Source organism: Polypterus senegalus, chromosome 2 (genome assembly GCF_016835505.1).
Source record: "Polypterus senegalus isolate Bchr_013 chromosome 2, ASM1683550v1, whole genome shotgun sequence".
Lineage (NCBI taxonomy): Eukaryota > Metazoa > Chordata > Cladistia > Polypteriformes > Polypteridae > Polypterus > Polypterus senegalus.
The window spans coordinates 171,696,490-171,722,918 of NC_053155.1; the positions used below are offsets into that span (position 1 = coordinate 171,696,490).

The 26,429-nt window shown below is 36.2% G+C and overlaps 1 protein-coding gene across 2 annotated transcripts in view; it reads right to left on the reverse strand.

Moving 5' to 3' along the window:
- Positions 1-210: 210 nt before the first annotated feature.
- Positions 211-26,429, reverse strand: part of LOC120523544 (TPA-induced transmembrane protein homolog) — a 74,749-nt gene continuing 48,530 nt past the window's right edge. For both annotated transcript variants that reach the window (XM_039744946.1, XM_039744945.1), the window contains 3 exons: positions 25,419-25,600; positions 3,770-3,806; positions 211-2,201 (listed from right to left, as the gene is read on the reverse strand). In XM_039744946.1, coding sequence (XP_039600880.1) covers positions 3,796-3,806; positions 25,419-25,600 — 193 coding nt within the window. In that variant the 3' untranslated portion in view covers positions 211-2,201; positions 3,770-3,795. The remainder of the gene's footprint in view (positions 2,202-3,769; positions 3,807-25,418; positions 25,601-26,429) is intronic.

The window sequence follows — 26,429 nt, forward strand, 5'->3', positions numbered from 1 at the left end:
TTTGAGTTCTCCATATATCATGGTTAATTGCATCTAATATTAAAATGTAATTATAAAATTAATACATAAATCATGAAGTAAATACACACTGAATCACACATTTAATGTTGAATCAACACAAAGGAATTAAAAAAAAAATAATGGCATAGTTTAAACCTAAACAATGACCTTAGACCTGAACTTTTGATAAAATACTACTTGAGCAAGTACAACCTGAATTTGAAAGCCTTCCTAAATGGCAAGTTAAAAAGAAGGCAATAAGAAATTAAGGCCAATTTATTAATTATCAAATTGGGAGACACAGACATCAAAGCAAAAATTAAATTATCAAAACGACTGTTGACTCTGATTGCACTGCTGAAGACTGTTTTAATTGAAAGAATAAGCATCTCTTAAATGTGAATACATTAAAACTTGCCTTAAAACTATGTAAATCATCACCATCAATGACTTGATAATTATACTCTACACCAGTGTTTTTCAATTGGTGTGCCATGGAAATTATAGTGTATTGCCCCAAGGACTTCACCTGAGGAGGACATGCTCCTCAGGTGGTCGAGACCTGTCTGAGGTGGATGTAACTATCTGAAGAAAATGACATAAAAGCAGGTCTGTGATCAGCATTTTGCAGACACAGCACTAAGGGGCCCCATCTGCCTGGGTGCAAGTTCGCCAACAACTCTTGCAGCGTTGAGGGACAGTGGGTATACAAGTTGCCTCTGACACCAGGTTAGTGGAGTGAGGCATAGAGAGGGCTACTTGTATAAGGGATGAACCAACTGGAAAATGTGTCCAAAGTGCTCACAAAGTGCAATCTCTGAGCTTCTTTACTTGCCACCCCCTGTCCTGCTCCTTTGGACAATTTAGCATGTATAGATTCAATGCTTTTGTGGTTGGCAGAATCACGGTGTGCCCTGGGATTTTTTGGATTACAAAAAGTTTGCTACCACTGAAAAATGGTTGAAAAACACTTCTCTACCTACACCGTTTGCTTCTGGCACACTAAAAATGATCTCCGTAAAGAGTGACACAATGCATTACTTTGATGGTTAAGTTGTGTTCTTTGCATAAATTATCGAAGATACTGAAAACTTAAATCATAGGTGTGGATAATCGTTACAATTCCATTTTGGAGAATTTTGTCATTATATTAGGGCAGTCAGCACTGTAATCTGGTGGGCAGACTGGCAAGTTAAATGCAGAGATACAACAGACTTACAGTATTTTGGTTTTAGTGCTACTCAAAGATAACTTAAACCCTCTCCACCCCCTTTCCTCCCACTACCCTGCACCTATGTCAGTATGTGTAAATAAAGAAAATGAACACCAATGCTAAGTACTGAATTGTGGTGTATCATTGTGTACTGCGTAATATGAAATGTTAAAACTTTAAAATGAAAATTTTATTTAAATTTTTTTTAATTTAGTATGTAAATTTGGTACTGGATGTGCATGTAATTCTTTAGACACACACATAACTAATCTGTATTATTATTTTTTTGTAATGTAAAAAAAAACCCCACAAATATGCCACCCTGACCATAGCACTGCCTGAGACATTATTTTTTAACAACTGTATTTTTTTAATGCATTAAACAGGCCAAATTAATAAGCAAAATGAATGTGTTATCTATCCAAGGCCTAATATAGATAGATAGATAGATAGATAGATAGATAGATAGATAGATAGATAGATAGATATGTATATACAGCAATAGCTTAAAATAAATGACATAACACAGATTCAGACCTGTTTCTTAAAAATCGCAAATAACAAGGTAGGATTTACAATAATATATCATTTCTGCAGCAAGATTAACAATGAAACTGTTATACGTTTTTTACAAATATAAATATACAAATACTAATAAACAATAAAATTGTACAGTTTTCACAGCTAATGAAACATATTACTAGAGCTGTCCAGTAGTAACCATGGTCCACATCATTCAATAATTTATTTATCAGTGGTACTAAAAATATAATAAAAAGAAATACACTGACAGTAACAAAAACTTCACAGTCTTTGGACAATGATGATGAAGATGATGATTTCTTTGGAGTTACAGGTCTTTGGTGCATACTTGAAACATAATGTTTCATATCAGTTTACCAATAAAAGAAGTCTTTTCTGGTCGTTGATTTTCTTCAAAAGCTGAAATGCTTTGAATCCACAAGGTCCATACACTATAGTATTTTACCTTTGAATCAAAAATTAATGCAGTTAGAATCACTAAAGTCCTTTTCATTTCATCTTATGAAATACTAACAAAAAATATATAAGCTTTAATTCATTTTAGGTAGAATGTAATTTTGACTCACAAACTAGGGTATAGTTTTTATGTATCATTAAAAATAATGACCTACTCCACTCTGAGTAGTGTATTATTTTATCATATTATAGTTAAAACTATAACATATTTAACAAATAGTCATATTTCTTTTTGTTTTTATATACATACAGTACATGGAAAATTCCAAAATAAATCAACCTACAAAAGTTATTAAAGAAATGGTGAGCTAACGATGTGTGTTGAAGGACATACGAAACTCTGATATAGCTAAGGAAGAATAATGTGACTGTTACATAATTGGTTATTAAAATGGATCTAACAGAAAAATATTTTACTTTACATAATAAGGGCAGTTTCAGGCTAGGGTGAAAAGACATGTGAGTATAATTTCAATGTAAAATGAAAAGCACTGAATAATAATTACAGAGTGACAGATTTTATTTTTCTTTTCAGGCAGTACCCCATAAATACCCAAGTATAACAACAGATCTGAGGAAAGAACAGAGATATGTAATATAACTAAAACCTGAAAAATTGAAATCCACATAGAACCCAACCTAGGTCTTTTATTTTACTCTTAGGATTATCCATTTTTCTAGTATACTGTAAAATAGTTTGTGGTAATAAATGTTGTCAGTGAATCAGAATAAAATAATCACTACTTGATATTTCAAATAACCAATTGGGCAATAATGTGTTAGTAAGGGCCCCACAAATGAATATTATGCTTAAGAGCAGTGCCAATGGAACAACTCTGCTCCACTAGCCCCTAGATCACTTGGGTGTCTCAATTCTGAAATTATGTTTCTTATGATAAATGGCAATGTCCATGACCCTTTTAAAACAGACTTGAAAAAAGGGAGGCTGGTAGTAATTAAGATACATTAGCTGGAGTATAGGCAGCTATGCTGTAATATTTAATGGGGTGTTTTTGGAAAAAGAAAATATGTGATGCTGTTGTAGCATTGACATTATTTCCCCTTTATAATTTACGCACTTTCAGAACTTGAAATGATGTTGACTTAACAACATTGTCTGCTTAAATGAAGAAACACCACATAAGGTATAAGTCTTGTGTGACACTGTATTGTCTAAATCTACTCACAAATTTGAAAGTGATACTCTTTTAAGAGTGCTCTTATTGACACAAGAATCGTAAATGCTATCCATTTGAAGTTTACATTCAGGTCTACCAGTAGCAGCTGTGGCATGGATAACAATATGACTTTACTGTATACAGAAGTGACACGAGAAGTAAACTCTACAGTAAGCATGGGATATTAATGGCCAGAGTCAAAACATCAGTTTGGACAAAGACACGCTGACATGGACATAGTATGAATGAGACCTTAGAGATGAAAAGTAAATCACCTACTGATATTTATTATTAAATTTGTTGCACTGAGGTGCCACTTATTGCCTAATATAAAATCTAATTGCAGACTTGAAATATAGTACTCTATAAGTTCACTTACCTAAATAAAAGACATTGTGCCTTGGTTCAATCAGCAACTGCAAAAAACAACATTTTCTAATTAGAATTTCAGGTTTAAAATAACAACATAACATAATATTCTCAAACCTTAATCTGTATCATTGTTGCTTTGAATGTCAAGTAAGAAGCATACTTGAACAAGGGTACCATTCCATTTAAAGAACTGCCACATTAGCATAGCAGTATTTTATTCTATATATGGAATTTTTAAGGCATTAATACCTTCACAGACTTTCAATCCTTTAAACTAGACTTCACTAAATATACAATTTATCTCTAAAACAGAGATAATAATTAATAAAATTTGTCTGCAGTGGTGCAATGGGTATTGCTGCTGTATCTCAGATCCAGCATTCTGGGTTTGAACATGTTGCTCTGCTCTTGTTGATGTGGAGTCTGCACATTTCCCCACTTGTCTATCTGTTGTTTAATCCATGTTCTCAAGATTTCCTCCCATATTCTCAAAGAGATTCTGGTTAGGTGTTGTAATAGTTCCAGATTGGCTTCTATGTGGCTCTGTGCATTAGATGACTCATGATGGACTGGCATCCAACCCGATAGGTGTTTCCTACCTTACACCCACTGCTGATGATATAGGCACCAGCACCCTTATAACCATGAACTGGATTAAGTGGGTTTAAAATATTAATATTAGAGAAAATCAAATTAATTTGGAATAATGTAACATTACTAAGTAAATGGCATCTCTTCAATGTTACCTGCCTTAATTCCCAAACTTTGTGGTTATTGTAGTTTAATTTGCCTGAACGACTACCTTTTATTAACTGCTATCTGTTGTATGGTATGGATACAGGTCTTGAATAAGACTGTTCAGTGTACATTTAAAATATACATCTATTGGTTGACGGAATAATAATGTGAGTGCTGTATTATACAGTCGGGGTGGGGCACTAATGTGGACCCCAAGTCAAAAAAAAAGCTATAAAAAAACTAAAAATGTATGGAAAAGTAACTTTTTTTAATTAAAACTAAATGCAACAACAGAGAAATGTACAGGATTCTGGAGGCAAAAATATAAAAATAAGGCACTAAGTCAAAGTAAAAAGACCTTTCACACCTCCACCCGTCTACACCTTCTACCGTTCCTCCTTCTTGCACCTTAGTTCTTCCTCCAGTAAGTTGACCTGTCATCCATTTTCCACCCGATGCTAAGTTCACTGGAGCAATGGCCACTGGCCTCTTTTAAGGCTGATTCCAGGAGAACATCTGAGGTAACTTCTGATCTTCTCTGAAACACTTCTGAGCCAGGCATAGCTCTACAAAACACTTGAGGTCATCTGCCTAGATACAGTATTTTTTCCAGACTTTTGGCCCATTTTTATCAAAAGGACCAAACAACACTGATAGGTTCTCTATACTAGCCACCTGCTGCCAGTAGTTACAGAATTGTGGAATGTATAAAATTTTATTGTATATCCCCTACTGTTCTTCTATTTTACTAACATTCCTTGAGTAATTCAAGAGACTCTCTTGCCTGTACCTCCATCTGGCATCCCTTTCAGGTACAGTATGTGTTCTAACATCTGCTAATATAGGAATTACTTTACCTTCTAGTCACATATTGTTCTGGATGTTTTTCTATCATTTACTGGATAATTCTCTTTGTTCTTCATTTTTATTACATGCAGCTCTTTTTTATTCATTTTCTTTTTTTCGACGTTCATTATCAGCTCTTGTCGCTGTTTTTCTATTGCAATCTAAAATTTGAGGTTCTTGAATAGATCATTTGCTTTTCTGCCTTGTCATTATAACCAACTGCAGTGAAGCAATGAAAGTGTCATGGGGTGGTACAGACAGAGGATGTGCACAGTAGGAGTAATGATTGGGCGAGCAGTATGGAGGGGCGTGGTCAAGGCTGTGTAACGCAGACACGTCGGAAATTTTTTTTAATATAACAGGGAGAAAAAATTACACTCTTTTTGCTCAGTATGTAATTTCTTGCATAGTTTAGGTTTGTACAATATGACTTACTTTGTGATCTTTGTAGATTCCAAGGGAAACCTTTTTTACCTTTCCAGGCTGGACACTTGCCTCAGTTTCCAACTTGTTAACCACGCTCTGTGGGGAATTAGTGTGTGGTTAATGCATCTTTGTGAATTGTCTCTGGGTACTCTAGCATTCTATCAAATCCAAAAGGCCAACAGATTTTATGCTCCTTCTCTAAATTTGCTTGGTGGATGTGTAAATAAGAACTCCCTCTAATGTATTGGTATTATATCTACGGTTACCTGCTGCCACGAGGTCAGGCTCACTGTTTTGCAATAATTCAATATATAAGTTAAGAAAACGTTTTTGATTGTATAAGAATAAAATCACAGATAATAACTCGTTTTTTTTCTGTTCAATAGTTGAGTTTCTTTCTTTATTGCATTTGTGTGTATGTGTCTTTTTTATTTTGAAACTCCTAAAAGCTGCACTTGTATCACAGCACTCTATGCAACTTTATCATTTTTTCCCAAGATATTACATGTCAGAAATGTAAATTAAGTAAGAGCAGCAACATCCTAATTGTATTGGCTTTGAAAATAAGCACTCTCAAGGTTGTTCAACTCAGATTAAACAGGATCAACAGATTCCTGCATTGCAGGTCTCTGGGGCACAATTTATCTGAAAAAGTTAATATTTTTTCCATTAATGCAGCCATATTAAATGATCTATCTATCTTTCTATCTATCTGTCTGCCTGCCTCTCCTTGTTTTACTTGTACAGGGTATTACAATGTTGCAACTAAAAAAAACAAAACTTGCAGGAAGTGATCTAAGTTTCTTTTAAACTGGTGAATACTGCAAGCAGATAGTTCAAATTCAGGCAATGACTCTGCAATTGCCACTGATAGCCACAGTTTTAGGTCTTGTGGTTGTAGACATTTCAGTACATGAAACACAAACAAATTACCAAGTAATGCACATGTGGTTTTGTGGGTACGCAATGGGTAGAGTGTTTTGTAAACATTACTTATAGGCTTTCATTATATGAATCAATGTCATAATATAATAAAGCAGCAATATGGTATGGATGAGTAAACTTGTGATTCAGTAACAGCATCAACCAGCATGTTATGGACAATAAGCAACAGTATGTTCTAACTTGTGTTTGGTGGTTTTTACTTATGTGAAAAAGCTGATTTTATCAGAAATTATGTAAATGTACTTGTTTATTCATGACCCACTCTGCTAAACACACAATTTCCATCAATTAATTCATTTCCAAAATTCATTTTTTGTGCTGATTAAGCACATGCTTTTGAATGTGGGAGAAAAATCTGCATATCTGGAGGAAAACAAAGCAGACAGTTTTTTTTAAGAAGTGGAACACATTCTTAAACTTTCTCGCCCGCAACACAACCAGCTACATCCAGGACACCACTCACTTCTTAAAAAAACTGTCTGCTTTGGGCCCCTTACCCGAGGGAACCTTACTGGCCACAATGGATGTTGAGGCCCTGTATACAAACATGATGATGGCATACTGGCATGTGAAACGTACCTCGGACAACATGATTTACCCACAAAGTCAGTAATAGAAATGATAAAATTCACTCTGACACATAATCTATTCTCTTTTGGACAAGATTGCTACTTGCAACAAATGGGGACTGCAATGGGCTGTCGGTTTGCACCTCACTATGCAAACCTACTTATGGCAAAATTGGAGGAAGATTTCATGTCAATGTGCATCTTAAAACCAATGTTGTATCTCCGTTACATAGATGACATCTTCATAATCTGGACTGCCAGTGAGAAGGACCTCCTCCATTTTCATAATGAATACAATTCTTTTCACCCCAACATAAAGCTGAAGCTGAATTACTCAGAAACAGAAGTCAGCTTCCTTGACACCACAGTTCAACTGAAAAACAACACCCTTGTAACTTCTGTTTTTCACAAACCAACAGACAGACGGACCTACCTAAGAAGTGATAGCTTTCACCCCAAGCATATAAGGCGCTCCATTATTTTTAGCCAAGCAATACGGTACAATCGTATTTGCTCAGACCCGACAGACCGGGATCAACAACTGCAGGAGCTCAGACAAGAGTTCATCAAACAAGGTTATACCCCTAAAACAACACACACTCAAATACGAAGAGCTACTGCCATACCCAGAGAGAACCTTCTGGAATATAAAAAAAAAAGACAACAAGAACCGCATCCCCCTTGTTGTCACCTACAACCCACATCTTGAAACACTTCGAAAAACTATAAAAGAACTTCAGCCAATACTAAACAACGACCAAACACTAAAAAATGTATTTCCTAAACCTCCCCTCCTGGCATACAGACAACCACCAAACCTTCAGCAACTAATTGTCCGAAGCTCCCTAAATGAACCAACAGAAAATGGCACATCTCCCTGCCTACAGAAAAGATGTAAAACGTGTGCCCACATCTACAATACAGACCGTATAATTATACCAAACTCCCGACTTGAACATCACATAAAGGGATCATTTTCCTGCAGATCATTGAATGTTGTCTACCTAATTCTCTGCATGAAATGTCCTGACACTACACTCTATGTGGGAGAAACTGGACAAACGCTCCGCCAGAGAATGAATTTACACAGATTTCCACATTAAACATGGCAACACAGATGTTCCTGTAGCGGCCCACTTCAACAGCCATGGACACTGTGAGAGGGACGTTAAAGTCACAGTGCTTATGGGCAACTTCAAAACGCAGCAAGCGAGAAAAGAATGGGAAGTTAAGCTCATGTTAAAATTTAATACATTACAGCATGGCTTGAACAGAGACAAGAGTTTTATAGCCAGATATGAAGACTGTTTGCATCTCTCAGACTGACACAGACAACCTGACTACAGATCTGCATTGTTTTGAAAAACTCATCACAAACTTCAAAGGACTTTGTTGGACAGTTATCTTATCTAAAGATCTTGACCATACATTGTTCTTCTATCTCCTGTTAAATTAATCTTAGTCTGAGTGAACCTATTAATTTTTTACATTTAAGAGTTTTCATTTAAAAATTTACCATTGTTGTTTCTTGTCCTAGTGTGTGGATATAAACACAGGAAACTTCAGTTTCTGTATTACATCTTGCCTGAAGAAGGGGCCTGAGTTGCCTCGAAAGCTTGCATATTGTAATCTTTTTAGTTAGCCAATAAAAGGTGTCATTTTGCTTGGCTTTTCTGGACTTAAACAAGAATTGAGAAATTAGGTTATGAAAACCAACACATATGCTAGATTTTTTGGTTATACCTAATGACAGACTTATTTTTGTTCTTGTTCATTCTTCTGATTCAGACCAAATTCTTTCTAAAAAACCATGTTTGTTTGACAGACAACTTCAGGGTTGTTCTGTTAGTAATTTCACCACAAATCACAGGTTGACCACAGGTTAACCACTTACTGCCTCTCCTGTCCGTTTACCCTCAGACCTATAGATCATCGGCATGAAGTGTCATCATCTCACATCCGTGTTCAGAGACTTGGACCTGCCCCTTCACGTATTAGGCTTGGCTTTAGATAGAGCACCACCACTGCAACTCTGTAGATGACAGACTTGCGTTTGCAAAAATGACTCTAACACAGACAACTCTTTTTTGTCTAACTTAATTTTCTTTCTTCCAATTATATGGGGCTTGTGTTGAGTTTGCCTTAAACTTTTATCTTGCTTTATCTTACTCTGCATTTGCACTGAAAGTGGAAAATATGATTTCCTTTCATATTTGGAGGGACTGAAATTTCATTAAAACCAGCAAAAATTTAATTTGATTTAGAAATATATATAATGCAGTACATACACAAGCAAAACCAGTGCAAGTGTAATAAAAAAACCAATAAATATCTGAGCAAAAATTTTTTAATATGTGATTAAAGCAGATATTTTGCAGGCAAAACAAAAGTGCCTTGGGTTTCTTCAATGAGAGTAAAAAAGACTGTACAATAAGATGTTCCAAAATAGATTATAGCCACCATCCCTGCAAATAATAATAACTGGATAAATGCCAATTTTCTGAATTACTCATATTATTTTTTGGTTACAGGAAGTTAGAGCCAATGTGTGTTAGGGCTGAACCCATTTTTCAACTGACAGCTGTTCATCTTCAATTAAAATATGACACAATGAAATACACCAGCGATTAGAGTGTAGTAGTGGTAGCTGTATATTAGAAGACATACTTCTCAATAAATACAATTTTATTATTTTTGAAAAAAAAAAATATATATAAATATTTTAAGGGCCATATATATATATATATATATATATATATATATATATATATACAGTATATCTTTTATATAAATGTCTACGCGTGGAAGTGTGTGTATCTGTCCAGCCCAGAAGTGAGAGGTGGAGTCGGGGTAAAGGCTCCATCTCCATGGATATACAAGCGAGGTCAGCACGTCAACAAAGTGAAACCTCTGAACAAACTTTCAATCACCTGACATTTCAACATTTCAATTTTTTTTCTGATGATTTCAATAGTTTCTAGGACCCCATGCTTTTTATATATATATTTATTCATGAATTTGTATCTCATAAAATGGCAAACTGGAGGAAACAGTATATATTGTATAATATCAGTCTGCATTAAATGTTTTCACAGTTTGTGAAAGGTAGCCATAAACAAAAATGCATTTGACAGACAGGAGTATAAATGTTGTACCTCATCAATAAAAACTATGTAGCTGGTAAGGACATCAGGGGTGTGTAAGTGGAGTCTGTGTAATGTGTAGCATTTTCCGTAATAATTGTTTGTAAAAAATGTCTTTAAAGCAGGTGTTTGAATTAGGTGACCCAAAAAGTTTAATGGCAAAGGGTACTGGAGAAACCAGCTGAGTCAGATAGATAAAAGCCTTGTTAACTATTAATGGATACCCAGACAGAGGTATGTACTACTCAGAAACTACCAAATCAGAATCAGTGACCTGTACATGCAAGTTGCAAACATGACCTTGCTTAAGAGGCTGCAGTGGAGGGCTCGGTTTGGCATTTTAAGGACAGTAAAGGAGAAAAGTAGGTTTTACCTACTTTTGACCTAAACTGAATTATTCAAAGTTTAAGAGGCCTGAACCAAGTGAGTTGGCCCTGCACTACAACATCTATGGGTCCAAGAGGTGCATCAAGGAAGCACAAGACTAGCATGAACTCAGGTAAATAAGGAATATAGGTCTCCCTGTCATTCCATTCACCCAGAAGCTTTGTCGGATCAGAAGCCTGGAATCTCTGCCATTCCATCCATCCAGAAGCCAAGCCTAATCAGAGACAACCTGAGACCAATCAGCTCATTAAGAAAAAGGGCCACCAGGTAGTCTAAGGCCGGGTTTATACTTCACACGACACTCCTGCTACGCAAGCATTGTACTGTTTATACATGCACATGTACTTTACGTAAATCTGGAGGAATCCACAAGGTGGCAGTGTGAGATTTTATCAAGGTGAGAACAGGTTCGGTGTTGTGAATTGCCTGAAACACCCATTAAATTCCGATGACACCTTACCACAATATCTCTGAAAAGGATGTTTAATGATTAAATCCACCAGTCCAGTATTTTTGTCCATTTCAGCTAGCATTGGGCACGAGACAGAAACAATCCCTGGACGAGGCATCAGCTCATCAGAAGGTGAATACAAGCACACACATATACTAGCGTTATTTTAGTGTAACCAAATCTGCATATCTTTGGAAGGAAACTGGAACACACTGTGGAAACCCAGAAGGAAAACAGGTAAACTCCAGGCAGGGAATATCAACGATGTGACTCCCTGCAAGACAGCAGCGCAAAAGCTCCGCCACCGTGTCACCCCATGTGTGTAATTATTATCAGTATTAATTACTTAAATGAAGTTACAGATTTATCTGTAAAATGTAACATACATACTTCAATGCATTTCATCATGAAAGTGATATTAAGTATAAACCTAAGGATTCTAAATTTGCAGAGAGTTGGAATCTCATACATTTTATGTGCTACGATCTATTGCCTAGGATCAGTATGGGAAAAGTGATGCCACCAATATTCACTTAATTCCAATTAATCACTAACCAAGAAGACAGTATCTCAGGAACAATGCAGGGATCAAAGCCAGAAATCCCACACAAGAATGAAAAAAATCATACTGTAAACCAGGAATCAAAATCACAAATCTAATGCAGAACCAGTTGGGCCTTCCTCATCTTTGGCGTAAACATTGTTGGGGCCAGTCCTCAGGTGCCTAAATAGGTTTCACATATACTAAGCTAAGCAGAAAACAAGGAACACTAAAACAGATAAACATAATAACAGTAGTACAAAATTGAAAAATAATTAAAAAAACAGCATTATATTAAGTATATAAAAACAAGCAGAACAAAACCAAAACAGAATTAATAACAGAATATGAAAATAATATTTAAAATATAAAAACATTAAATTAACTAGGCAAACACTTGAGCCAGGACAGCAACATATGGCTGTACCATAACACATTTTACTTTACTTTTTTTATTAATTTGTCTTTTGTGGAAAGGTGCTTACACGAACAGGACACCATACAAGTATGGTGTGGTTATATCTATCAGTTTTGTTATAATTTTACAAAATGAGATTATATAATTCCTATCCTGAAGTAAAGTACAGTATATGTTACTTCAAAACTAGACATAGAATCAAATTAACACCTTGCACATATCACATAGTCTTAATTCATTTTTCAACTCATGATTTCTATTATCATTTCGGAAATTATGGAGTTTGCATTCAGACATTTGTCTTTCATAAATATTCCTAGCTTTCTCTACCTAGTTAGTTTTCTGTTAACTCTGTTTTTCTGCCTCACTCCGCGCTGTCAGTGCAACGCGGCAACAGAGAGCTTAAACAACTTGGCACATCCACATAAAAATGACAAGGAATGAGCTTTCTTGAAGGCTTTTACTGGACGTACCTTGTTGTTTAAGCTCTCTGCAGCAGCGTTGCACGGACAGTGAGGAGTGAGGCAGAAAAGTAAAAAGGCAAGTGATTTCCATGGTTGGATCAAGACAAAGAGAAGCGCGTAGACAGAGGTTCAAATTGCTGCATACCACAACTAACCAGACACAGGGGTTTATATATGGTGATCACAAACTGGCCCTGTGTGGATGTGTGCGTGAGTGGAAGCTGTGATGTACTGGCAAATTATTCGGGGATGTTTTCTTGCTTTGTAAACAGTGCTGGTGTGAAACACTTTGGCCCCTTTGACCCTTAAAATGTGCAGTAAATCAGAATTTTTAAAGTAATCAGTTTTTCAAAGAAGAAAGACATGCAGTTAGATAATTGACATTGCTAAATTAGACATTTTGTGTGTGGAGGAGTGAGTGTGTCACCAGGCAGCAATGGACTGGTATCCTGTCTAAGTGTTGTTCATGTGTTACCTCTGTGATTTCTGGGATAGGCTCCAGCTGCCCTACAATCATGCCCTGGGTAAGCAGGGTATGAAGATGGATGGATAAAATGACTCACCTTTCACAACAGAACATAGAATATGTAATTAGCCAGCAAATTTTATTTTATCTGGCCGGAAGGATAAAATTTTCCAGTTGGCCGCAGAGTGTCTGGGAATCCCCTAGGAAGAACTGCAGGAAGTTGCTGAAGATAGAACAGAGTTCAGCGTATTGCCATCCTAATCCGGAAAAGGTTGAGGGAAAATGTTCATGACAAACATCTGGATATATTTAAAGAATAACTAGTTGTGAATGTTGTACATTTGTTGCTTCCATTTAAATAGTAAAACGGCCTATAACAGTATGTTTCATGAACATTTGCAAAGATTAGGAAAGCATTAAGTTTTTAAAAACTAATATGAATAGGCAATGTCACACTACTTCATTGAATTTATCAGCCTGATTTTTTATTTACATAGTCTCAAGAAAATCACATCAAACTGAAGATTGTAGCAATGCACACCCATTACTGTCAATTGTGTACTGTGGCACCCTTACAACTCTTTGCATCCTTCTAGGACAATGATTGTATCATAGTATGACACCAGTCTTAGGGGTGGCCTCTTGTGTCTGAAACTGTTAACAGCCAATGAGCATTTGACTAGAACAACAATACAATGCTCACTAACAGTGAAGAACAATGCAGGCTACACGAGAAGGAGGAAAGTTAGTGTTTTGCACTGTGCAAATAGGAGAGGTTCTCTGAATTTTGGAGTCAGCAGAGATGTCTCTGTGATGTTTACTTTATACTTCTGCGCAGTGCTCAGACTGACTACTAAAATGAGGCAACCTAATGGTGCTTTAGCAGAGCAGTTTTAGATTTGGGACAGTGTTGAAAGGTCATGAAGGAATCATATAACCATTTACCCCCTGTGATTTCCAGCCATATTATTTGACACCCTGAGAGGCAATGAGATTCAGCAACTGCAGCCATTATATTTGACAAATTCTTCAACTACAAGGCATGTCAAGCCCTGTAGTGTGATACCATCCTAATAACCAAGTTATTCCTATATCTCATACAGTTAGCCTTCAAAAACTATTAGGCAATATAACATATTCTTAACAGCAAATAGTCCAGCAGAGTTGAGTTCCAGAGACACAAGAGAAAGGAAATGTTAACAAAATTGGTTGCATTTTCCAAATTTTTAAAATGTGCAGTCTTGGTATCTTGTGATTCATGTTAGAAAAGATTATTAAGTTACTACACTGGAAGAGTAAGATCAGAGCTGATTTTCTCTGTATTTTTTTTAACATATACTTAATGTTACGATAACTGGCTGATGGTAATTTTATAGGCTTTTGAAAAAAACCCTCTCTGGTCTTTCCTTGCTTGTTCTGCTGTTACTAAAACTATCAGTATGTTTTGACTGTTATTTAATCACATGGAAGTATTGTAGCTTTTATGGCATTCTTGATAATATATTCATGGCTAATGTTTAATTTGGAGAATTGTTGATACACTATATATTGTAGAGAATAAAATTCTGAAAAGGCATTAGAGTTCTTTGGTTTCCAGAAAGGCAATACTACAATGTAATGGTTAGCACTGCTACTTCCCAACTCCAGATGAACAGGTTTAGATTCTGACCCAGATTTTGTCTTATGGAGTTTGCATGTTCTTCCCTTTTTCTCTGGCTACTATTCCCAACTGTCACAGATATGAACTGGTAACTGGAAATTCCAAATTAGTTCAATGTCAATGAATATGGGTGTGTGAGACCATTCCTGACATGGATGATGCATCATTTGTAGCAATGTACATTGCATGCTGCAGGTCAATCTTATTGCTTTATAAATATCCTCCTCTCATGTGGCCATGAAGGATCTTCAAGCCTAAAACATCTTCACTAAACTCGGCCTTTTATTTATCATAAAACAAAGACTACTAGTTTTGCATTATCTATTGATTCATTTACAGCTAGCAAAAGGAATTTTCCCTTTTTAATGGCACAACTAAGTTGCTTAAATAAATCTTAAGCAAGTATTTTAGTTTTGTTTCCTACAATGGTATCTGAACAAGGTATTTGACCTATTTTTTCTGTCATGTCATCTTCTATTATTTCAGGATCAGAGAATGGTTTCTCATACTTGCCCAAGACCCATTACATTACAGTATACTAAATCTGACAAGAGTAGCATTGCATGCTCTTGCTGTGTCATTGGTTTAATAATTATTCTTCTTGTAGCTTGATATAATTATTTCAGCTTGTCTATTTTTGAGTCTCTTACCCTTAGTGCCCCGGGGATAGTTCACAAAATCTGTGTGTTTTGTGTCATAGTGGCATATTACCGGTAGTCTGTGGACCAAACATTTTGGTGGTCCGCAGAAAAATTAGGACATTATTTATTTTATAAAACTGAAAAAATGAAAACTGATAAAAATTCATTAAATGTTCATTACGTTAGCATTTTATTTTTGCCTAATCTATCATATGTGAATACGGTTCTGTCTTGACTGATCCCACTCTTGAGTTACCTCACCTCTTATGCCCCACTTGAATGCTCCCACATTTGAACATAACCTGATTCCATAGGTATTAAATTTACATGGTCACAACGGTCAAATAGTTATGTGAATAATGGTTCTTGTCTGATTGTTTTGCTTTGTTGGGCTTATTTATGAAGTAAAAACTCATCTGTAACGCTATACTGGTTTTTATTCCTCACGATACTCTTCTTAGGTAAGCGCCAGTGATATTTTTATTTTTTTTATTTTAAATCTGTACAATGTGATATTTAATGGCATCAAAGATCTTGAGTTTGGTAATTATCTTTTTTCTTGTTTGGTTTTAGATCTGAATAAAAGTAAAGTTAAGCATTTAATCACCCAAATTTTAAAAAAATACACCGAAAATTACCAAAAAAACACCCAAAATCAGGAAATGGTTAAGAAAAAAACAATCAAGCATCTTGTACTTGATAACAGTGGGTGGTTTCATGTAAATGTGAGTTGGTCAATAAATAAGAGCCGCCACAGTCCCTGTTAAGCACCATTAGGAAGGAAAATAGAAATAGAGGTGGAGAGAAGAAAAAGTTTAAAGTTTCAAGGAAAATTAATGGAGACTATTTGAAGCTTGGTTTTATTCAAGAACCTGGAAGTGAGCTGGATCCACAAGCGCTTTGTGTTGTGTGTTCTGAAAGTTTATCCAATGATGACATGAAACCTTCAAAACTCAGCAGGCACTTAGTTGCAGTCAAAACACCAAGATTTAACTAAGAAGACAGTTGAATATTTTCAAAGAATGTGTAAAAATGTGCACAAGCAAATAAGTTAATTAGCAAAAATGACTGTTGAAGATAAGTTCTTAGTAAAGGCTTCTTTTTTGATAGCACTTCAAATCTCAAAAATGAAAAAAACAGTACAGTAATCCCTCCTCGATCGCGGGGGTTGCATTCCAGACCTAAACCATTTCCCCCCACCCCCCGCGATAAGAGAAAATGTGCGAAGTAGAAACCATATGTTTATATGGTTATTTTTATATATTTTAAGCCCTTATAAACTCTCCCACACTGTTTATAAATATTCCCCGCACAGTAATACAGCATAAACCCTTTGTATCCTCTGAGATATTAGGTAAATTTCATTGAAATTATGTATGTAAACACACTGTTTATATACAGTAAAACCTAAATATTATTTTAAAGATATCGAGTGTCTCCGATATCACATATGTTACAGCCATTACGATAGACAGGACACCAGCAATAAATACGTACAGTGCAAAAAAAATTGTATACAGTAAATGTGTGTACAGTGACACTAAACGTATGTACATGTACTAAGTACTGTAAGTAGAACATTAATTATGGTTACTCACCAACAATGACACAATGACTTGTCCGATAACGATGAGTTTAGTTTTACTGCACAACAAAGGAGAGCGTTACAGCTCTTCTAAAGGAGCCTCCTCAGGCGATTGTGTAGCACTGCCGTTGTTCTTCTAACCGGCAGTCTTCAATCCAAATCCTTAAAGCAGACTCCATCCAGACTAATGCCTTATTACATCCACTTACAACTCATTTTGCACCCTGGTTAAAAGGACACTGCTACCGTAGACCTAATATTCCTTTCCTACTTTTTAAATAAAAAGAATCACAGCCTCATTGATGCCGTAATGGCGTCCCACAGCGGTGTAGCTTTTCCCTTCCTTCAACATATCCAAAACGTTTATCTTTTTGGCAATCGTTAACATCTTCCATTGACGTTTGGGCACGGCCCCAGAAGCAGTAGCAGGAGCAGATCATTTTGGAGCCATAACGAAGGGCTTGACTATGCACAAAGATAAACACAAAAGAGCACAAAAGTGAACTCTTTAGACAGTGAAACACATTGATGCTGAATGAGCGAGACGAGACTTCCTGGTTAATGCTGTGGAATCAAATTTCAGCACTCCGTCGCTGAGCCATTCAGCACACAGGAACTTAACTGCATGCTCTGATTGGTTAGCTTCTCAGCCATCCGCCAATAGCGTCCCTTATATGAAATCAACTGGGCAAACCAACTGAGGAAGCATGTACGGGAAGTAAAAAGACCCATTGTCTGCAGAACCCGCGAAGGAGCAAAAAATCTGCATTATATTTTAAGATATACTTACATATATGAAACAGGCCAATGAATGGCTGCGACAGGAAATCCAACAGGCAAATGAAAGGCTGCGATAGGAATTCCAACAGGCAAATGAAAGGCTGCGTCAAGAGGTACAACTTGAACTTCGACAGGTGCTGGGTAAAATTGAAGAGCGCATTGAGAAAAACTCGGTTAAACTGAGCACGCTTGCTGATCAATTGGAGCATTTTAATGAGACATTCACGAATCAGATCGAAATGGCCGAACATCTAGCTGCCAGTGCCGAGGAAAGAGCAGTAAATGTCAGTTCGGAATGTAAAAAACTCGGAGAAAAACTTGGAGACAGACTGGCTGCTTTAGAAGATGGGAGTAGAAGGTATAATGTCAGAATTGAAGGCCTGCCGGAGAATCGAAAGTTTAAACCCTGTGAAATTCGCAACTGAACTTTTTTCTAAAATAATCGGGGGTGACTTTAAAGCAGAATCTGAGATAGCAGCGCTTACGCGACGCGGATCAAACACCGTCAGACACCGACCAAGATCTTTTATAGTTCGTTTTGAACGATTATCATTTAAGTTAGAGGTGATGGAACTCCTCAGAAAAAGGAAGATATTATATATGAAAATAGCCACATTCGTGTCTTCCTGACTTCTCTCCAGCAACAGCTATTAAACGCAGCCTTCTATAATATTAAACAGCTGCTACGGCAAGCCAATGTCAAATACGCCTCCTGTATCCGCAAAACTGAAAGTGGAATGGCAGGGTCATTTCTATGTTTTCGCTAGCAAGGAGGAAGCAGAAAATGAATTAAGAAAGCTGATCCCGGGACTATTCTGATACATAATTGTGAGTCATGGCGGTAAATGATAAAGCTAGGATTAATAATCTACTGTCTGATCTATTTGTTTTAAAATACGGGTTTTTATCAGCATATATTCTCATATTCTTATTATTACTTATTATTATTATTACTTACTTATTACTTATTATTACTTAGTATTACTAGGCTAAATGTTTATGTTTTATTGTGCTTAATTACGTTTTCCTCCTCTTTTTCTTTTCTAATTATTTCATGTGTACCCTAAATGAGACTGTTCAATATCATACCCTTGGTTTACTGTTATTGCTATTACTGCATTAAGACTTGTTATGCTTATTTTGGACACATCTTTAACACCATCACCTGGGGTTTGTTATCTGGGGGTATCATCTTAATGCACTAAAATTGCAAAGTGCAAAATTCTTTTCTTTTTTCTTTTTCCTCTTTTAAAGACTATATTGGTAACAGATATCTCTATCTTTTAACCTTAAAGCGCCACTGCATGGGAGCTTGATGTGCTTTGGACGTGCTCTGTCTCTGGGTATGTCAGAGGACTGGGACTGCATGAAGTGGGTTTTAGCCTCACCTGGGGAGGCAAAAAGGAGGGTGGGGGTTAAGGGGAAGAGAAAGAGAGCAGGCTTGATCTATATCTAATCTATCATCTCAATCTTTATAATTATAACTATCAACGTAATAATAAGCTGCATGGCAACAACTCTTGGGGAATAGGAAATTAAGACCTAAACTATTTCACTTCCAGTTAAGACTATAAAATGACATCAAAAACTCAGAATCAGTGTCTCCATGATGGGACAGTTAACTTCGTAAGCTGGAATGTTAAAGGCCTGAATCACGAATTAAAGAGAAAGAAAGTACTTTCTCACCTAACAGGTCTAAATGCTAAAATAGTATTTTTACAGGAAACCCACTTACTAAGTAAGGATCAGTTCCGCTGCAAAAGACTGGACTGGCCAAATGTTCCATTCTAGTTTTACAAAGAAAACTAGAGGGGTGGGAATTCTCATACATAGAACAGTACCATTTGTAGCATCAGATGTAGTATTGGATCCTGAAGGGAGATATGTGATGGTCATGGGAGACTTATCTAACTGTAAAATGATTTTGATAAATGTTTATGCACCTAATGTTGATGATAAGGAATTTATACAAAATTTATTTGCATCCATTCCCAATCTGAACACTCATAAACTTATAATGGCTGGGGACTTTAATTGTGTTCTAAATCCACTTTTAGATAAGACTTCCTCCACAGGGGAACGCAACTAACACCGCAAAGATAATTACAAAGTTTATAACTGATCACAACTTATCAGATCCCTGGAGGTTTTAAACCCAAATTCAAGAACATATTCTTTCTACTCACCAGTACATCATTGCTACTCAAGGATTGATTACTTCTTTATAGATAATAACTTCTTGCCTAAGATTAAATCTTGTAAATACGATGCTATTGTTATTTCAGACCATGCTCCGATGATCTTGGAGCTGAAATTACTAAGCCCCATACACTCACCCGCAGATGGCCTCAATCCGCTTCTATTAGCTGACGAGAATTGTACTGAATTTATATCCAAACAAATGAATTCTTTCTAGAGACAAATACATCCCCTGAGATCTCTGCAGGAATACTCTGGGAAACTCTTAAGGCCTTCTTAAGAGGACAGATTATCTCATATCTTTCCCACAGAAATAAATCCGAGCGAAGAAAGTAGCAGAGATAAAAAGCGAAATTACTAAAATAGATGAAGAACATGCCAGACTACCAAGCGAGACTCTACATAAGAGGAGGCAGGCTCTACATTCAGAATTAAACCTCTTGACAACTAAAGAAACTGAACAACTAATTTACAAATCCATGAACATGGAGAGAAAGCTAATAAGCTTTTAGCGCAACAAATTCACAAGCAAGATGTGCAACGCAATCTCGTAATCACTAACACTAACGGAGATAAAATCATCGAACACAAAAATATAATGTACACTTTTAGAGACTACTATAAATCCCTATATACTACTGAGTTTAAAGAAGACAATATACAATCTAATGCATTTCTGGATACATTACAGATACCACAAATTGACGCTTTAGTGTGGAGGAACTCGATAAACCTCTGTCATTATCAGAATTACTGGATGCTATAAAGTCACTCCAAGGTGGAAAAGCAGCAGGCCCTGATGGCTACCCTGCAGAGTTTTACAAGAAATTCTCCTCAGCTAGCTCCCTCCTATTAGCAACATTTACAGAAGCCAGAGATAACCAATCTCTTCCACAAACCTTTCGCCAAGCACTAATCACTGTCTTTCCAAAACAAAATAAGGACTTATTACAATGTGCATCATACAGACCAATTTCACTTCTGAATAACGACGTTAAAATACTCTAAAATCATAGCTAGAAGGATAAAATCATAGCTAGAAGGATGGAGAAAGTGCTCCCTCAGTAATATCACAAGACCAAACTGGATTTATTAGGGGCCGACACTTATCTTCAAATCTTCGACGCCTGTTTAATGTAATATACTCACCAACTAAATCAAACACCCCAGAAATATTATTATCATTGGATGCAGAAAAGCATTCGACATGATTGAATGGAAATACCTTTTACTATTTTGGAGAAGTTTGGGTTTGGCCCAACATTTGTGCATGGATTAAATTACTGTATACTAACCCAGAAGCTTCAGTTTGCATCAATAACATTTGCTCAGACTACTTTAAACTAGAACGTGGCACAAGACAAGGATGCCCTTTGTCACCACTGCTGTTTGCAATTGCCATTGAACCACTGGCAATACATTGTCGAAATACTGATCAGATAAAGGGGATTAGCAGAGAAGGACTGGAACAGAAAATCTCATTATATGCAGATGACATGGTACTGTATATATCGGACCCAGAAAATTCTGTGCCTGCAGTCTTAGCAGCACTCACAGAATTTCAAAAGCTCTCTGGTCTCAGAATTAATCTGAATAAAAGTGTACTCTTTCCGTGAATTCTCAAGCATATAATATTAGATTAGACACCCTTCCTTTTATCATTGCAGAACAGTTTAAATACCTCGGGGTAAACATCACAAGTAAACATAAAGTTCGTCGTCTGCATGGAAAAAATTAAACAAGACTTGCATAGATGGTCAACCCTTCATCTCACACTAGCTGGAAGAATTAACACTGTTAAGATGAATATTCTTCCTAAGCTCCTTTTTTTATTTCAAAACATACCAATATACATTAATAAATCATTCTTTAAGCAATTAGATTCAACAATAACCTCATTTATTTGGAATTCTAAACATCCACGCATCAAAAGAGCGACCCTACAAAGACAAAAGGCAGAAGGCGGCATGGCTCTACCTAACTTCCAGTTTTATTACTGGGCGCAAATATACAGTCGATAAGAACCTGGACACAAATAGAAGAACATACACAGGCATGGACCGCAATAGAAGTAAAATCCTGCAGTACTTCTTTGTATTCCTTGCTGTGCTCCAATAAACACACGCTATCGGCAATACACTAATAACCCAATTGTGCTCCACTCACTTAGAATCTGGAACCAATGTAGAAAGCATTTTAAGACGGAGAAGCTTCTTTCAACCTTCACAAACATATGTAGTTTTTAATATCTGGAAAAAATTTGGAATTAACTTGCTTAGAGATCTTTATATAGACAACGCCTTTGCATCCTATGAACAATTACATTCCAAATTTAACATTCCAGCTACAAATTTCTTTCACTATCTTCAAATCAGGAACTTTGTTAAACAGAACCTTCCAGATTTTCCTCATCTTGCACCCTCATCCACGCTGGAAAAATATTGCTCAATTTCAAGGAGTTAGACTCCATCTCTACAATATATAAAATCCTTTTACAATCCCTTCCTTTCAAAGATCCAAGAGGACACTGGGAAAATGACCTCTCAATTAATATATCAGAAAAGGAGTGGAAAGTAGCAATACAGAGAATTCACTCAAGCTCCATATGCGCAAAGCATACAATTATACAACTCAAAATTATATATCGAGCACATCTGTCTCGACTAAAACTCTCCAAAATGTTTCCAGGGCATGATCCAACCTGCGAACGTTGCAACCAAGCCCCAGCCTCACTAGGTCACATGTTCTGGGCCTGCACCAAATTAACATTATTCTGGACAAAAATTTTAATTACCTCTCAGACAGCCTTGGACTCACAATCCCTCCTAACCCATTAACAGCTGTGTTTGGGGTTCTTCCAGAGGGTCTTAAAGTGGAGAAAGACAAACAAATTGTGATTGCATTCACTACACTGTTGGCACGCAGACTTATTCTGATAAACTGGAAGAACCCAAACTCTCCTCTTTAAGTCAGTGGGAAACTGATGTGTTATATTATTTAAAATTGGAAAAATCAAATACTCAGTTAGAGGATCTGTACAGACCTTTTTCAAAACATGGCAGGATCTAATCAGTAATATTTTAAAATAAGTTTATAAAGCACAGAGAATTTGTTGATTTAGGTATTTTTACAAGCCTTAAATTTTACACGTTTGGCTTGCTCTCTCTCTCAAGGGTGGGGATCGATCTGTTCTTAGCATAATTTTTTTTGTAAAAACTTGATTGCTATGTATTGATTGTAATAAAATTAATAAATAAAAATAAAAAAAAAAAAAAAAAAAAAAGATATACTTACATATAAAATCTGCGATAGAGTGAAGCCGCGAAAGACAAAGAGCGATATAGCGAGAGATTACTGTATACAATTGGAGAAGAGTTAATTAAGCCTTCCTTGTAACAAGCTTGTGAGGAGGTTTTGGGGAAACAGACTGTTTCCTATGTCCACTAACACTGAAGAGCAGAATTGAAGACATGGCCAAGGTGATAGAAATGGCGAAAAATTAAATGTTTTACTCAATTCAGCTTGATGAATCAACAGACATAACTAACAAGTCTGTTTTCCTTTGTTTATTGAGGTTTGAATGTCAAAAAGAGTTAAAAGAAGAACTCCTCTGTTCGATCAACTTGCCAGGTAGAACACCAGGCTCTAAGATTTTCATTGCATTTAATGGTTATTTCCTGAGACATGGTATTGCATGGAAGAAATGTGATGGGATATGCACAGATGGTGCCGCAAGCATGAACAGGCATCGTTCAGGAGTTGTTTCAAAGGTAAAAGATGTTGGACACACAGATATCTTGTTTACTTGTTGTATTATACAACTTGCGGCGAAAAGAATATTTCCAGAACTACACAAAGTACTCTCTGGTGTAATTAAAATTGTAAATGAAATTCGGCACAAAGCTCTCAATTCTCGAATATTTGAGGCACTTTCTGAAGAAATGGGCTCTCAATATACTCATCGTTTTCTTCATGCTGAGATGAGATAGCCGTTGAGAGGTAAAATACTAACCCGACTGTTCGACCTGCGCCAAGAAGTAAAGTTATTCTTCTAGCAGCAAAATAATTCAAAGTTCCAAGATCTGTTCTCCAACAATTATTGGTTAGCTAAGCTTGCATATCTGGCAAATATTTTTACTTTGTTAAATGAGCTGAACACATTCTTGCAAGGACAGCTTACGGATATGCAAAGTAAAATGGATGTATTTCAAAAGAAAATATTGCTATGCCAAACACAAGTAGCTGAAGAAGATCTAAAAGTGTTCCCAAATCTTGATGAGTATGTGAAAGAGAAGGATGTCAACCGACAGGTAATAACTCCTGTTCAATAGCATTTACAGTCGCTCACAGAATCTTTTGGCTGTTATTATCCAAAGGAAGAGGACCCCAGACGTGGCACTATGTGGATAATGGGCCCATTTTCATCAAAAATTGAAGATAGCAACTTGAGCATGAACGAAAAGGAAAGCCTAATTGATCTATCATTTGACAATACTCTTAAAGCTAAATTCCACTTATAACTATCAAGATCTTAATTATGGCATCAAAATTTTGATTTCACTCACAATGATCTACTTGTGTGGAAAGACATTCTCATCTGTTATGGCAATCAAAAACAAGTACCACTGTCGCCTTGAAATATATGCCGCTCTACCTATTGCAGTGACGTCATTGGAGCCAAGAATCCATAAACTAATTTCAAACAAGGAACAACAAATATTGCACTAATAATTTTATTTCAAATTAAAATTTAGTTATTTTCAAGATTTTATTGTTGTTATTTGTTATAATTGAACAATTGTAATTACATTTGACATTAATAAATGGAAGTTTTATGCTCACCATTTTATAGCTGTTTGTACCTTTTTAAAAAAATTCATGTTAGTGGTCTGCACAATTCAGAATTGTGAGTTTAGTGGTCCGTGAGGTCCGAATGGTTGATGACCTATAGTATCAAACAGAGCCAGTCTCTATATGAAAACTGTGGAAACATTACTGGATGAAACACTAGTCCATATAATGGCACAGTCATGCATACCAGGCCTGTTAATTGTCTCTGGTCAATCTAAGATGCAAGACATCGTGTCAAGGGAGGAAACTGTAGAAGTCACAGAAAACCCATGGTGCCATGCAGAACATGCAAACTAAGCACAGACAGTGACTTAGCTGGAAAAGAAACTAAGGTTCCTGGAGCTTTGGGAGATATTAGAAGGAAGCAGTATGAACAACTGTGAAAATGTGCCAGTTACCTAAAAATAGACTGCTTAAAGCATGCAAAATGTAGAAAATAATTGTTTTATTTTTCTTTCTTTTAGGGACTTAACATATTAATTTGACAGAAGATATTTAACAGATTAAACAGTAAAACATTTACAATGTCATTTTGTTCAGACTCACCATGGATGGACAGTGAAGCAGGGTCTATAACTAAGACCCTGTTTTCCTCAAACTCCTGATCATATAAATGTTGTTTAAAAATATTAACCACAACTTCTTCATTTAGTGTATATTTAAGCAGCAATGTGTTTTCTGGTGGTACTTGAAACTGTAGCCTGTAGTATGCAAAGGTGTCATTAGTTCTGTAAAAAAAAACAAAACAAAAACAATGAAAAACTCTGCATTAAGAAATCAAGGAAAAAGCAAACAATACAAACATTATAAATACAAAAGAATTTAAAAACCTTTGTTAGATTATGCTACTAAAACACACATAAAAAAGATAGCAGTGTAACTTCAAAATGACAATAATTATAAAAACATAAATACCGTATTAGTGATACCAGTTTTCTATCTCTTAAACAATCCAACTACTTTCATTATCTGTTGGATCCTTATTCAGATGGATATCAAGGAGGGAGGTAACATACAGTATAAAGCCTTAAATGGCCAAGGTCCGGCTTACTTATCTGAATTTATCATTACTTACAAACCAGAACACACATTAAGATCTCAAGATGCTGGTCTGCATATGATTACAATGATTAATAAAATAACAGTGGTTGGTTGAGCTTTTAGTTACAGGGCCCTAAAATTGTGGAACTGTCTGCCTGCTACTATAAGAGATGCCCCTTCAGCCTCAGCCTTCAAATCCCTGCTGAGGACTCATTACTTCTGCATGACACCCAGATTAGAGTCGCTGATTAACTGTGCATATTGCATATCTGTTCTTAGTGATTAGCACTAAAATATAAGTAATATGATATTTATAATTTGTTTCTTTTCTTGGTACTCAAATGTGGCACTTGGTGCCACTGCCCTACTGCCAAGTTGTTTGTCTGCCCATGGAAAAGTCATCTTGGATAAAGGAGCACTGGAGTCATCAGGTAGAAGGGTCCTTTCATCAGATTGGCTGGCGTAGCACTAACTCAGCTGTGGAATGGCCAGTGGTGGGGTTGCAGCTTGTTGGCC